This window comes from Apium graveolens, chromosome 7 (genome assembly GCF_009905375.1).
Source record: "Apium graveolens cultivar Ventura chromosome 7, ASM990537v1, whole genome shotgun sequence".
In the NCBI taxonomy this organism is placed as follows: Eukaryota; Viridiplantae; Streptophyta; class Magnoliopsida; order Apiales; family Apiaceae; genus Apium; species Apium graveolens.
Genome location: NC_133653.1, coordinates 71,366,747 through 71,381,299, shown reverse-complemented (window position 1 = coordinate 71,381,299; position 14,553 = coordinate 71,366,747). Strand labels below are relative to the sequence as shown.

Genomic DNA, 14,553 nt, shown 5'->3' with positions numbered 1-14,553 from the left:
CTGTCTCATTAATAATAACACCTTTTTTTTATATCCCAAAAAGTAATGACCACATTTCTTTTTAAAACAAATTAAGTAATATACATATTAAATTATTAAAAACCTTAAGTTAAATTTGTTAACTTTTACATGATCGTTAACTGTATGTTTTTTAATTGATGAACAAGATTAGAAGAAATGGACAAGAATATCACCATTTTATTAATTAATGTCCAAAATGTCACTATTGAAAACTAAGACCCAAAATGTCCCTTAAAACAAGTCAAAAACGCTACACGAGATAGTGTTTTGTTTTTTTTATTATTATTTAATACCACAAAGTTACTTCATGTAGCATTATTGTTCTTTTTTTTGTTATTTTGAGTTTTTTATGGTCTATTGTTTAGGGCCCCGAAAATATCACTTAATGTTACATTTTTGACATTTCTTTTTAATTTAATATTTTAAAATTTAACAACATACCCCAATTTAACAAATTTTATTTTTTTATGATTCAACAATTCACTTTTGGAGTTTAGAAATATTAAATTTTGAATAAAAAATTCAACGATTTAGGGTTTACAGTCTTTAGGCCCTAAACCCCAAAACCTAAACCCTAAATTTAAATTAGGATTTAGGACCTAAATGCCATGAATCCTAAAAATCAAAAGTGTAAACTTTATATTAAATAATTTAAAAATTTAAAGATGCAAACTAGTTTAATAATTTTTAATATTATAAGGTTCACCTTTTGAGTTTTAGAAATATTTAAAATTAAATTAAATAATTTAAGAAAAAAATTCTAAATTAAACAATTTATTATTTTAGGATTCAACAATTTTTTATTTGGGTTTAAAAATAATTTTTTATAAATAAATATTATGTGCAAAATGCTAAATGAAATAGTATTTTGGGGGCAAAACGCTAAATGATATAGCGTTTGATGGCAAAACTCTACTCTAGGTCACTTTTTGAACATATCGTTTTTTAAAAAAAAAGAAAAAGAAAAAGTGCATAACGCTACATGACGTAGCGTTTTGGGTTTTTTACCTAATTACTACACGATGTAATCTCTTGAGTTGATATTTTGGGATATTATTTTCAAAAGTGGTATTTTAAATCATTTTTTATGCCAAAATGACATGGAGGGCCATCACCGTATAATTAGTCGGAAGGGGAAGGGGGAGTTGTTTATAAATGAATCTAAAGTAATTGGACCAAGGCTTCGCATCAGAGTTGTAAAAAGCGGGAATCAGATTTAGTCGGTGGAGGCACTGTTAGGGGATAATCGGGGATTAATCGGAATGATTAATCAGATTATTAATCATAACTAATTTAATATTTTTTTATTTATAAATAATAATACATGTAATTATTGTACAATTTTAGTTACATATATAATTTTTATAAATATTTATACAAATAAATTTAAAATATGAAATATTATTAAAATAAATATAATTCTTAAAATCTAACTTATGAATTGATGTCAATTTATGATGAATAATTAAGAAAATTTATTTATTTAATCATTTAAAGTAGTAATATTTATACACGATTATTATTTTTTTATACAAATTTATATATTTTTATTTTTTAATTTTTCTAAATATTTTTTCAAATTTTTATCAGAAAGACCAATTCTTGACCAATTAACTCAATTTTTGATCAATTAATCCGAATTTTTTCGATTTTCGTAAAAAATAATTTTTAACCTAATTTTATGTGTTCAATTTACCACTGAACAATAATTATCCGCCTATTAATCGCACAACGTTTAGAACACTCCTTCGCATTACACATTGGCTTTTAGCCAATAGTACCCGCTAATAGTACCCGCCTTATATTTTCATATTCAATCCGTGTGCACTCTAATCAGCTAATCAGATCCACCTATATGGTATCACACGGATCACAAAGCTCAACCGTACGATGAAACCTTATCCAACGATCATAAACAAACCCCGCTCGTACCCTGCTTGAAAACCCCCAAATCTCAATCTATATAAACCAAACCCACACTTATCAAAACCAAACAAATCAACTCTCAATTATTTAAAATCAAATTAATTTCAAAAGAGATGTCTGGGCGTGGAAAGGGAGGCAAGGGACTGGGCAAAGGCGGAGCGAAGAGGCACCGCAAAGTCCTTCGAGACAACATCCAGGGCATTACCAAGCCTGCTATTCGAAGACTTGCTAGAAGAGGTGGAGTCAAGAGGATTTCAGGTCTCATTTACGAAGAGACTCGCGGCGTGCTTAAGATATTCTTGGAGAATGTTATCCGTGATGCGGTTACTTATACCGAGCACGCTAGGAGGAAGACTGTCACTGCTATGGATGTTGTTTATGCACTTAAGAGGCAGGGTAGGACTCTTTACGGCTTTGGTGGATAGTTCTCATGTTAGGTTTTGTTGTTACTGTTGGTATTGGTTTGTAGATCTTAATGTTTCTTGTCAATGTTTTATGCTGTTATCAATTAAGATCAGTCTATTTACATGAATCATGATTGTTGGTTTGTTACAATGTGTAAACCCACTGGAACTGTTGAAGATCAATTAGTTTACTTTTATTTTATGGAAGGTATAAGCTAAGTGCAATATTTTGTACTGAAAATGTTGACAAATCTTTATGGTTTATGACTTGAAAATTCTAACTCGGTTAGTTGGAGGTTGTGGAATGAATTTGTGGTCATGTTGTCTGTGTGACTGTGCCAAACTGATCTACTTTTTTCTGTAATTAGTAAAGAACATCTTTATCGATCACCAATAGCAATGTAACCATTACCAATATAGTCAATGTAGACTCTAGCGAAGAAAGGTAACATGAAGGAAACAATACCATGGATACAAGGAACTGGAATCAGAGGCGCTAATTTACAATTCGACCGACCCCATGTCACTTGACTGTTTGTCTATACTGCTTCCTCATATCGGTCAATGGACCAAGCAATTTGGTATGTTTGATCCTTCTACCTCTAAGCTTTTAATTTTTATAAATCTGACATTCTTTGCTAATACAAGTTTGCGGTTGGGAGTTCTCATCACTTATGCTTTAGAGATTAATGTTAATGTCAATGACAGGGAAAACTTTCTCTTTTGCCTTGGGAAAGACACAATTTTTGTATATAGGAGACGGTGAGTTGGTGCAAGAGATAAGTCATTGCAAATCATTAGACTTGGGGAAGCCATCTTACATGCATAAGGAACGCGGACCTCTACTGGGCAAGGGTATTTTCACGACGAGCGGAGAAGCTTGGTTGCACCAGAGAAAAACCATTGCTCCTACTTTCTATGCGGACAAAGTCAAGGTTTATTTACCGTGCTTAAATAACATTTAGACTTTTTATTTAAAACACAGTGAAGTGTAAGCGCAGAAGAAGCAGCCCAAACGTGTTTAAAATATTGTAAATTAACACTATATATGTCTTAATTGATCAGAACATGCTTAGCATAGTGCTTGAATCGGGGAACACACTTGTTAAATCATGGGCGAAATTGGTTGAAAACGAGAGCGGGATTGCTGATATAAGAATTGACGATTATGTGAAGACTTTCACGTCAAGTACATTCTCGAATATCATGTTTGGCAGATATGAATCTACAGAAGAAGTCTTGTTTTCCAAATGCAGGGATCTCATGGAAGTTTCTGGATCACCGACAATAATAGATGGCCGTCCTTTCTACAGGCGAGGAGCCCCAGGCTCCATAAAAATTTAGTATTTATGTAGAAGAATTTCTGGATTTTGTTTCTTTACAATCAGTACTCACTAAATTGCAGATATTTTCCAACCAAGATACATAGACAGCAATGGAAACTAGAAAAGGAGATATACCGGATTATTAAAGATATTGAAGTATTGCAGAAATATGTTCTTGAAACCACCACACAGAGGAACTTGAGCTCAAAATATTCAGTTGGACAACCAAACATGTTTACGGTATTCTGCAAGTGCCCATAAGGGATATATGTTTCTATACTCTGCATAGTGTAGCATACAATTCTTCATGTAGACTCCTGTGATTTCCTGTAATTTTGCATCAAATATTTGTATTGAAACTACAAAAAACGAGAACAAAAGGAAAGGCGAGGGAGAACTTGATCTACCTGCTGAGGAAAATCTCCATTTTCCATTTGTGCATTAATCAACAACTTTGCTGCTCTATGTAATGGGGTCGGATCTCTCTTAGCCTGGTTTTTAGTAAGAGGAAAGAAAGGTATAAATAATCCCAATGAACTATTACTCTATAAATACATTTTGCTGACAACTACATATATTAATACTTTCCTGTCCGCCACGGATGAGGCCAAGCATTGCCCAAGATGTTTGCACTAAATTTGTCCGATCATCCGCTAACGGAACAAATTTCTGTTAAAAGAAAGCATCGAGATAAGCAAGGAGAATTGGAAAGAAGTATTACTGAACTGTGTGTGGCTGTAGGCGTGAGGATTATTAATATTTTTTATCCTTTTTTAATGGTTTTTACTTGTGATTTGTAGAATTGGCCTTCGTTTACTTATAAACAACAGTTTAGAACCAGTTTCTGTAAAATGGCATAATTAGTGATGCACTGTAAGCAAGTACCTCACTTGGACATGATTCAAAACTCTCTCCCCAACCACCCTCTTCATTCTGCGTCGATATGAAAAATTGAACACCTTTGCGTACTGCTTCACTGTTATCATATGTCTTCCCAACTGAGGCTAACCCTGATAGCGCATAATATGTGCCATACAAAAAGCAAATGCCCCAGTAACCATACCTGTTGAAGTTTGTTTTACTTGCCTCTATTGCTCTACAAAAATACGTTTATATTTAAAAATATAAAGTTTGTAAGTATTCCAAGAGCAATACTCACCACGAACCATTTGGATATTGCTTTCCTTCAAGATACCTTACAGCTTTTGCGACAGAAAGATTTATTTCTTTTGCTTTGTAACCTTGGTGCAAATTTCTAAATGCTACTAGAGCTTGGATTATAGAGGCAGTGCATTCAACATGCCTAAAATATGACATCATCATATTTATCAGTAGTTTCAAAGGGAAGAAAATGAGAAAACTAGGATAATGATCTTACTCTTTTTCTACAACAATATCAGCAAAAATCTCTGAAGGATTCAACATCTGGGGGTAGAAGAAAATTTTCAAGGTTTAACCGTCAGAGTAAAAGTTGAAGTACTTTATCAAGTCAGAAATGTAGGTCATTTGAGAAGTTACCACAAAGATTACCTGCAAATATGGTTGTGGAACTGGTGGCTCCCAAACAGCGAAACCGCCACTGTCAGGACTCTGCAACAAAGGAGAAAAAGGATCTGATGATTAATCTTTTTCCTTTATAAATTAATATAGTTGGGACCAGAGAATTCTATTAATTTAGAGAGGTATTAATTAATCGATAAATTAATAATTATTAATTTATAGAGAATTTTCGGTAGCAAACAAAATTAACTTTTGATTAAATTTTTATTCACATAAATTTAAATAAAATGAATTGTACAATTTATATTTTATACTTAATTCAATTAATTCAATGTATATGAATTTAGAAAGTCAATGTAATGTACAATATATTAGATTCAAAGTCCATGTAGTGTATAAGTTAAATTCATTGTATTTTACATAGAAAATATTCAATGTATATTAGGAAAATTCAAAGTACATGAATTAATTTAATTCATTGTATTTTACATAGAAAGTATTCAATGTATGTGTAGTCATAAAATATATTATATATACTGTATATACTAGATTGGGGGAAAAATTATACAAACAAAACAATGGCTTCTCATCTAAAAGGTGTCACAAAATCAACAATGACGGATGAAGCAAGAAAAGCATTATGTGAATATAAAAGAGAAAATTCATCATGCACTCAAAAAGATCTCCAGTTGTGGCTCGAGAATAAGTTTCATCTAAAAGTTAGTCAAGGTACAATATCAAATACACTGAAAAGGTCAGCAGACTATCTTGCAGCTAATTACTTGGAGAAAAGAAAAGATATTAAGCGACATAAACCAGCAAAATATCCAGATATGGAGAAGGTTCTCTATGAATGGTTTCTCCAGTACCAAGATCGTGTTAATATGACAGGAGAGCTAATTTTAGAGAAGGCAAAAGAGACCATGAAAATTTTATACCCTCAACAAGATCAGGAGCACACTTTTTCTCAAGGTTGGCTTGAGAAATTCAAGTTAAGACATGGTATTAAGTCATTTCGTCGCTTTGGAGAAAGTGGTTCTGTTGATGTACAGGACATGGAGAAGAAACTGGAGTCCATAAGGGAAAAAATAAACCAGTTCCCTATGAAAGATGTTTTTAATATGGACGAAACTGGTTTGTTTTACAGGTTACAAGCTGATCACTCTCTTGCTACGAAACAACTTGAAGGAAGAAAACAAGACAAAGAAAGGCTCACGGTTGTTATATGTTGCAATGAATATGGCTCTGAAAAAATTCCTTTATGGATTATTGGAAAGTATGCAAAGCCACGGTGCTTCAAGAATGTTAACATGGGCAGCTTGAATTGTCATTATCGTGCAAACAAAAGAGCTTGGATGACTAGTGTACTTTTTGATGAATACATTCGTTGGTTTGATAGCCAAATGCAAGGCAGAAGAATTTTGTTTGTGGTAGATAACTGTCCAGCACATCCAAAAAATATTGAAGGACTACAAAATGTTGAGTTGTACTTCTTGCCACCTAACATGACATCAAAAATCCAACCTTGTGATGCAGGAATTATAAGAGCTTTCAAGATGCACTATCGCAGGAGATTTTATCGTGGGTTATTAGAAGGTTATGAGTTGGGACAATCTGATCCAGGAAAGATTAATGTTTTGGATGCTATCAATTATGCAGTCGCGACGTGGACGACAAATGTAAAACAAGAGTCAATAGCAAGGTGCTTTCAACATTGCAAAATTCGTTCCATAGATGAAGTTTCGAGCAATTTAAATGAACATACAACTCCGGAAGAATACATTCATGAACTTGAGGTGATGATTAAGGATCTAGGTTATCGTAATAAAATGGATGTTAATAACTTCTTAGATTGGTGAAAATGAATCATGTTCCGAGGTCCAGAGTATAGAAGAGATTGCAAACACCATCCTTGAAAATAGTGTTGAAGATGATCTTGAAGACGATACAACACCGTTGGAGCCGGTTACACGTAAAGAAGCACTCAAGGCATCAAAAATGCTTAATAACTTTTTGATGCAACATGAAAGCACCACACCCGAGCTTTTGGATGCAATAAGAAAGATTATGGATGAGCTTCATGTTGATTTAAATTATATAAAAAAGCAAACTATAATTGAATCATATTTTACAAAGATGTAATAGCTATATTTTTATGAATATAAGGGAATTATTAATTTATAGTTTTATTGGGACCATATTTTTATACAGGGTTTTCAAAAAAATTATTATCTTATTATCTTATCGAAATTGATCATTTTTTGAACTGGCCCAAGTCGGGACCAGACAAAATTATTAATTTAGAGAGATTATTAATTAATCGAGTATTAATTTACAGAGGTTTTACTGTATTCACGCTTATGTTCATTCTTTTCTCCTCAATATGTTTGACTTGAGTTCTGAGTGAATTTACGACATGTATTCTAGCCTGGTTCATTATTGTAAGTATATGTTGGTTGCTTGTTTTAGTTTTTCCAGGAAAATCAATAAACTAATAATGCAATTTCAGGGTCATGTACTTGTTTATAATCATACTGATGAATTAACTTTGTGTCCGTGATTCTTCTTTATATGCATATAATATAATGGTACACATATTTCGACCGTAGCGTTAGTGTTATACAAATTAGTACTTTTTGTATACAGTTAAATGGTTGATATTTCGGATCATACGGTACAATAATATGTTATATATTGTGAGTTTTTTATTGGCAAATAAAGTTTAACTTATTTATTTAAGTGGTCGAATATTTTTAAATTAATTGATTAAAACAATATGTTGCCAAAGTGACCTCTTTTGTGTAGATTAATTAATTTAAAAATATTATTATGACGATAGAATATTTAATTTTATGTAAATTTTATCGGCCCAAAGGAAGGTAATATTTGACCAAAATTAAAATATTCTTGTGATAATAAGTGTGTAGCAATATTAAGGTTTTCATGTGAATAATAAGTCGGTCCAAAGAAAGGCGTATTATTTGACAGAAATTAATTGCTAGTACTTGATTATTGCGTGGAGAGTACCAATTGTAAATTAAATTTTCTGTCCAAAGACTAAAATTTAATGTAGCGCTAGGTATCTTGTGATGGTGTTGCTAATATTTAAAATGTATCACAATTATTATATATACTAGTTTTGAGCATTTGTCGTATATTTATTTTCTATTACAGTTACTGCTTCTGTTAATTCTGCCTCCGCTCAGTTGAGCATGATTCCAATGTTGAATGGGACAAACTATGTCACGTGGAAAGAGAATGTTGAGATCGTTCTTGGGTGTATGGATCTCGACCTTGCGTTAAGGAAAGAGCAACCAGTTCCCACTACGGATGATCCCAAGACGGATCAAATTGAGAAATGGGGACACTCTAATCGCATGTGTCTGGCGATCATGAAGCGAACGATTCCAACTGGCTTTCGGGGCTCTATTGCTGAGAGCACGAGTGCCAAGAAGTTCCTCTCCGAGATTGAGAAATATTTTTCTAAGAATGAGAAAGCGGAAACGAGTAATCTTCTGTCAAAACTCGTGACCTTGAAATATAAAGGAAAGGGGAACATAAGGGAGTACATCATTGGATGTCTAATCTTGCTGGCATGCTCAAGGAATTCAAGTTAGAACTTTCGGATGAGTTACTTGTTCACTTGGTTCTTATTTCTCTGCCTCCTCAGTTCGGACACTTTGTGGTGAGTTATAATACTCAAAAGGAAAAATTGACTCTTAATGAGCTCATTTCACACTGTGTGCAAGAGGAAGAGATGGGTTTGTGAGAGAAGACTGAGAGTGCTCACTTGGCATCAAGCTCTCATGATAAGAAGAGAAAGAGAGGTAATGATATTACAAGTGGAAAACCCAAGCATCAGTTGCGAGAGAAGCAGGATAAGGGAACAACCTGCTACTTTTGTAAGAAGGCTGGACACATGAAGAAAGAGTGTTCCAAATATGCTGCTTGGCGTGTGAAGAAGGGTAAGACTTCTGTCTTTGTTTGTTCTGAAGTTAATTTGGCTTCTGTACCTAAGGATACTTGGTGGGTAGATTCTGGTGCTACTACTCACATACGTGTATCTATGCAGGGTTGCCTGTGGAGCCGACCGCTAATTGATGTCGAAAGATTCATCTATGTGGGCGACGACAATAAAGTTTCAGTTGAAGCTGTTGGAACATTTAGATTATTATTAAAAACTGGTGTTTTTTTGGATTTATTTGAGACATTTGTTGCACCGTCTTTTAGACAAAATCTTATTTCTATTTCCTGTTTGGACAAATATGGCTACACTTGTTCTTTTGGAAATAATAAAGCGTGTTTCTCTTTAAATTCAAATGTGGTTGCCACTGGTTCTTTGATTGATAATCTTTATATGCTTGATACTGTTGCTTTTAATAATGAAATTTTACACTCAAGTGCAAGAGGTACAAAACGTAAGTTAACTGAGAATTCTGCTATGTTGTGGCACAAGCGATTAGGTCATATCTCTAAACAAAGAATTCAGAGGCTTGTGAATGATAAAATTCTTGATCCCTTAGATTTAAGTGACTTTCAAGTCTGTGTTGAATGTATTAAGGGAAAACAAACAAACTCGAGAAAGTTAGGTGCCAATAGAGCTACAAGTGTCTTGGAACTGATTCATACCGATATATGTGGACCATTCCCTACGGCCTCTTGGAACGGTCAACGGTATTTTATCACGTTCATAGATGATTACTCTAGGTATGGGTACCTATACTTGATACATGAGAAGTCACAAGCTCTGGACGTATTTAAACAGTATAAAGCTGAAGTTGAACTTCAACTAAATAGTAGTATTAAAGCTGTCAGATCTGATCGTGGTGGTGAATACTACGGTAGATATGATGGATCAGGTGAGCAACGTCCAGGACCCTTTGCTAAATTCCTAAAGGAGTGTGGAATTGTCCCTCAGTATACTATGCCAGGAAAACCAAATATGAATGGTGTTGCTGAGAGGCGAAACCGTACTCTTAAAGATATGGTGAGAAGTATGATAAGTCATTCTTCCTTGCCTGAATCACTTTGGGGAGATGCACTAAAGACTGCAATTTATATCCTTAATCGGGTTCCAACTAAAGTAGTAGCCGAAACTCCTTACAAACTTTGGACTAAGAAAACACTTAGTATTAAGCATTCATATGTTTGGGGTTGTCCAGCTGAGGCAAGGCCATATAGGACGAATGAAAAGAAACTGGACTCTAGGACGGTCAATTGTTATTTTGTTGGGTATCCGGAACGTACTTGCGGATTTAAATTTTATGATCCCGCTACTAGATCCTTCTTTGAGACTGATAATGCAAGATTTTTTGAGGATGTTGATTTTGGGAGGGAAGATATCGGTAAAAGTATTTCTTTAAAGAAGATAGTCATGATCATATTTATGACTCTGCCGAGAGCAATGATCAGATTATGATACCTATCATTGTTCAAGGCCCTCTGGTACAAGACAATACTGAAATTCCCCATGAGGAACCAATTGAGCAAACTCAACAACCTCATGAATCACAAGAAGTGCCACTAAGGAGATCCACTAGAGAGCGAAAGAGTGCAATTCCAGATGATTATGTTATTTTTCTACAAGAACATGAAGATGGAATTGGCATTGGGGAAGATGATCCTGTAAATCTTTAACAAGCCATGCAGAGTCCTAACTCTCAAAAGTGGATTGGTGCCATGAATGAAGAGCTGCAATTTATGAAAGACAATGACATTTGGGATCTTCTCGAGTTGCCTAAAGGCTCAAAACCTATTGGTTGCAAATGGGTATTTAAAACCAAAAGGGATTCGAGTGGCAACATCGAAAGATATAAGGCTCGTCTAGTCACTAAAGGATTCACTCAAAAGAAAGGTATCAACTACAATTAGACTTTCTCTCCGGTTTCCACGAAAGACTCATTTAGAATTTTTATGGCACTTGTGGCTCATTATGATCTAGAGCTACATCAGATGGACGTAAAGACGGCGTTTCTCAATGGAAACATTAGCGAGACAATTTATATGGTGCAGCCAGAAAACTTTGTCATTGGCAATCCAAAGACTGTGGTTTACAAATTAAAGAAGTCCATCTATGGTCTCAGGCAGGCTTCTCGCGAATGGTATCACAAATTTCATCATGTAATCACATCATATGGTTTCGAAGTGAACTTGGTGGAACATTGTGTATATCACAAGTTCAGTGGGAGCAAATTTATCTTTCTTCTCTTATACATTGATGACATCTTACTTGCTACTAATGATATAGGCTTATTGCACGATACCAAGAAATTTCTCACTAATCAATTTGAGATGAAGGATCTTGGTAATGCTTCTTTTGTATTAGGAATTCAGATACATAGAGATCGCTCCCGAGGTATTCTTGGATTGTCATAAAAGAGCTATATCGAAAAGATCCTGGAAAGGTATGGCATGAAATATTGTGCACCAATGGATACACCCGTGTCTAAGGGAGACAAATTTAGTCTCAAACAGTGTCCCAAGAATGAACTTGAGATAAGGGAAATGCAAAGGATACCATATGCTTCGGCAGTGGGAAGCCTAATGTATGCTCAAGTTTGTACTCGTCCTGACATAGCATTTATTGTTGGAATGTTGGGAAGATATTTGAGTAATCCGGGAATGGAGCAATGAAAAGCAGTGAAATGAGTCTTACAGTATTTGAAGAAAACAAAAGACTATATACTCACATACAGGAAATCAGATCATCTAGAAATTATTGGATATTCAGATTCTGACTTTGGAGGATGCAAAGATGAAAGAAAATCTACTTCGGGCTATGTTTATCTACTGGCTGGTAGAGCGATTTCATGGAGGTATTCCAAACAGACGCTCATAGCTTCATCCACCATGGCTGCAGAATATATAGCATATTTTGTGGCATCCAATCAAGATTTATGGCTGCGAAACTTTGTCACTGGTTTGCGTATCCTTGATGGTGTTGAAAGACCATTAAAGATATTTTGTGATAATAAATCAGCAGTAGAGTATTCAAACAACAATAGGAACACTATAGATGCGAAACATATAGATATTAAGTTCCTAGTTGTTAAAGAAAAGATTCAGAGTGGACAGATTTCGATAGAACACATTGACACTAACTCCATGATTGTGGATCCGCTCACTAAGGCGTTAACACCTAAGATTTTTCACGAGCATACTGCTCATATGGGTGTTACCTTATATGATACTTTGGTTTAGTGGGAGTTTGTATTTTGATGTTTTATGAAATAATCATTGAGTTGTTTATGTTCAGCAGAATATAGTTGATGGAATTTTATTAAATGTCACTCTACTTTTGTTCAATTTTCTTATTGTGGTTTAACATTGAATTGAAAAAATTGGAATCAATCTCATTAGAGATTGCCTAAGGACTAGTTGGAAATAAACATTATATAGATCACATTACATGTAATTTCCATGCCACTTATCCATGCATTGATTCATGTCGTTGAATATATTTGTGTGGTGCCTGGAAGGTTTAGTCACGTGAAGTTTGTGACGAATGCCGCCAGAATCTCATACATATATAGTAGACGGACCGAATTGTTTTGGTAAAATCTAAGGACGATAAATAACATAAAGTTGCGCACTAAAGTTTTGTATAATTGATTCTGGATTCATATGAAGCCCAAGTGGGAGATTGATATTATTAATTTTAATAATAATTATTTTATGGGCTACATATAAATATATCAATTATATTTGCTATTTATTATATTGGGTTAAATTAAGTGATCAAATAAGAAACCCAATTAGATTTTAATTTATTGTATGGACCTAATAAGTGAATACCTAATACCAGACCCAATTAAATTATAATGGGAGATTTAATTAGGTGGTATATAAAAAAGGGTTATAGTCCCCAATATATCAAGTACACGTAACGGCTTATCTTCTACCCATCAGAGAGAGCCATTGAGAAACCCTAAGGAGTACTTGGTTGATGAAGACAATAATCAAGGACACTATACATATTCAAATACCGTTACGATTATCGCCTTATGGATTCAGGTACGCTTCCGCCTTCAGTTTAATCTCGATAATTAGATATGATGACTACGGTCCTTGTCTCTATTTTAGAGAATTATGTGTTTATAGAATTATTAAATTCTATCAGTTTCATCTACATTACAACTTCCAGAACCGATTATTAAATGCCAAAGTGCACCCTTCCATGCATCTCGTCTGGTTTCACTATAATTTCTGGAAGAACACGAAAAAAATCCTGAGTTCTATAAGATAACCCGAAGGAGAGGGATCCCATTTGGCCTACACTAATCATGGAAACAAAACTAGTAGAGCTGTTCACGGATCGAGCTGGGCCAAGTTTTGATCGAACCGAGCCGAGCTTTAATTTTTTTCTGGCGAGCCGATCCGAGCTTTCTTAACGAACAAAAACCTGTGTTCAAGCTCAAGCTCGTTAACGAACGAGCCGAACACGAGCTTTTATCGAAAAAAATTGATCCAAGTCGAACCGAGTCGAACACGAGCTTTCTCCATCAAAATGAGCCAAGTCGAGCCGAGCCGAGCTGAATTAAAAAATTCTGGTCAAAACAGCGGTTGACTGTTAAAATAACAAACCAAATACTTTTATTTTTTTCTAAAATTTTTGTCATATCACTAAAATATATTGATCTTAACATCCGTACGGTTGGATTATTCATAAATATTTTTAAAAAAATCGAAACATTAATATGATACTAAACACTAGTTCTAAGTACTGTTCAAACAATTGGTTGATTGTCAAAATAACAAACAACATAAATTTATTTTTTTTTAAAATTTTTATCATGTCACTAAAATATATAGATATTAATATCCGTATGGTTGGATCATCTATAAATATTTTTTAAAAAATCAAAACATTAATACGAGACTAAACACTAGTTACAAGTACAGGTCAAAACACCGGTTGACTGTTAAAATAACAAACCAAATACATTTATTTTTTTCTAAAACTGTTGTCATGTCACTAAAATATATAGATCTTAAAATCTGTACAATTGGATCATTCATAAATATTTTTAAAAAAATAGAAACATTAATACGATACTAAACACTAATTACAAGTACAAGTCAAAAGAACGGTTGACTGTTAAAATAACAAATCAAATACATTTATTTTTTTCTAAATTTTTTGTCATATCACTAAAATATATAGATCTTAACATCCGTACGGTTGGATCATCTATAAATATTTTTAAAAAAATCAAAACATGAATACGAGACTAAACACTAGTTACAAGTACAGTTCAAACAAGTGGTTGATTGTCAAAATAACAAACAAAATAAATTTATTTTTTTCTAAATTTTTTATCATGTCACTAAAATATATAGATATTAACATCCGTACGGTTGGATCATCTATAAATATT

At 33.7% G+C, this 14,553-nt stretch overlaps 4 protein-coding genes and 1 pseudogene across 4 annotated transcripts; 4 read left to right on the top strand and 1 right to left on the bottom strand.

Annotated features, from left to right (window-relative positions):
• The first annotated feature begins 2,007 nt into the window (after positions 1 to 2,007).
• On the top strand, positions 2,008 to 2,553 carry LOC141671389 (histone H4). Its single transcript, XM_074477622.1, has one exon. The coding sequence runs from the start codon at positions 2,061 to 2,063 to the stop codon at positions 2,370 to 2,372; it is 312 nt and encodes a 103-aa protein (XP_074333723.1). The 5' UTR covers positions 2,008 to 2,060; the 3' UTR covers positions 2,373 to 2,553.
• A 149-nt stretch (positions 2,554 to 2,702) lies between these two features.
• Positions 2,703 to 3,695, top strand: LOC141671388 (cytochrome P450 714C2-like). Its single transcript, XM_074477621.1, has 3 exons — positions 2,703 to 2,932; positions 3,060 to 3,286; positions 3,417 to 3,695. The coding sequence occupies exons 1-3, from the start codon at positions 2,872 to 2,874 to the stop codon at positions 3,693 to 3,695; spliced, it is 567 nt and encodes a 188-aa protein (XP_074333722.1). The 5' UTR covers positions 2,703 to 2,871.
• A 170-nt stretch (positions 3,696 to 3,865) lies between these two features.
• Positions 3,866 to 5,296, bottom strand: LOC141673727 (dammarenediol II synthase-like; the record flags this gene model as incomplete). Its single annotated transcript, XM_074480469.1, has 7 exons — positions 3,866 to 4,003; positions 4,084 to 4,170; positions 4,268 to 4,345; positions 4,562 to 4,739; positions 4,836 to 4,979; positions 5,055 to 5,101; positions 5,207 to 5,296. Coding segments are annotated over 7 exons (738 nt in total), but the record flags the coding sequence as incomplete, so codon positions are not given.
• Positions 5,297 to 5,592: 296 nt separating this feature from the next.
• LOC141673007 (CENP-B homolog protein 2-like) lies at positions 5,593 to 7,318 on the top strand (annotated as a pseudogene).
• A 274-nt stretch (positions 7,319 to 7,592) lies between these two features.
• On the top strand, positions 7,593 to 8,793 carry LOC141673726 (uncharacterized). Its single transcript, XM_074480468.1, has 2 exons — positions 7,593 to 7,617; positions 8,351 to 8,793. The coding sequence occupies exons 1-2, from the start codon at positions 7,593 to 7,595 to the stop codon at positions 8,791 to 8,793; spliced, it is 468 nt and encodes a 155-aa protein (XP_074336569.1).
• Positions 8,794 to 14,553: the final 5,760 nt, after the last annotated feature.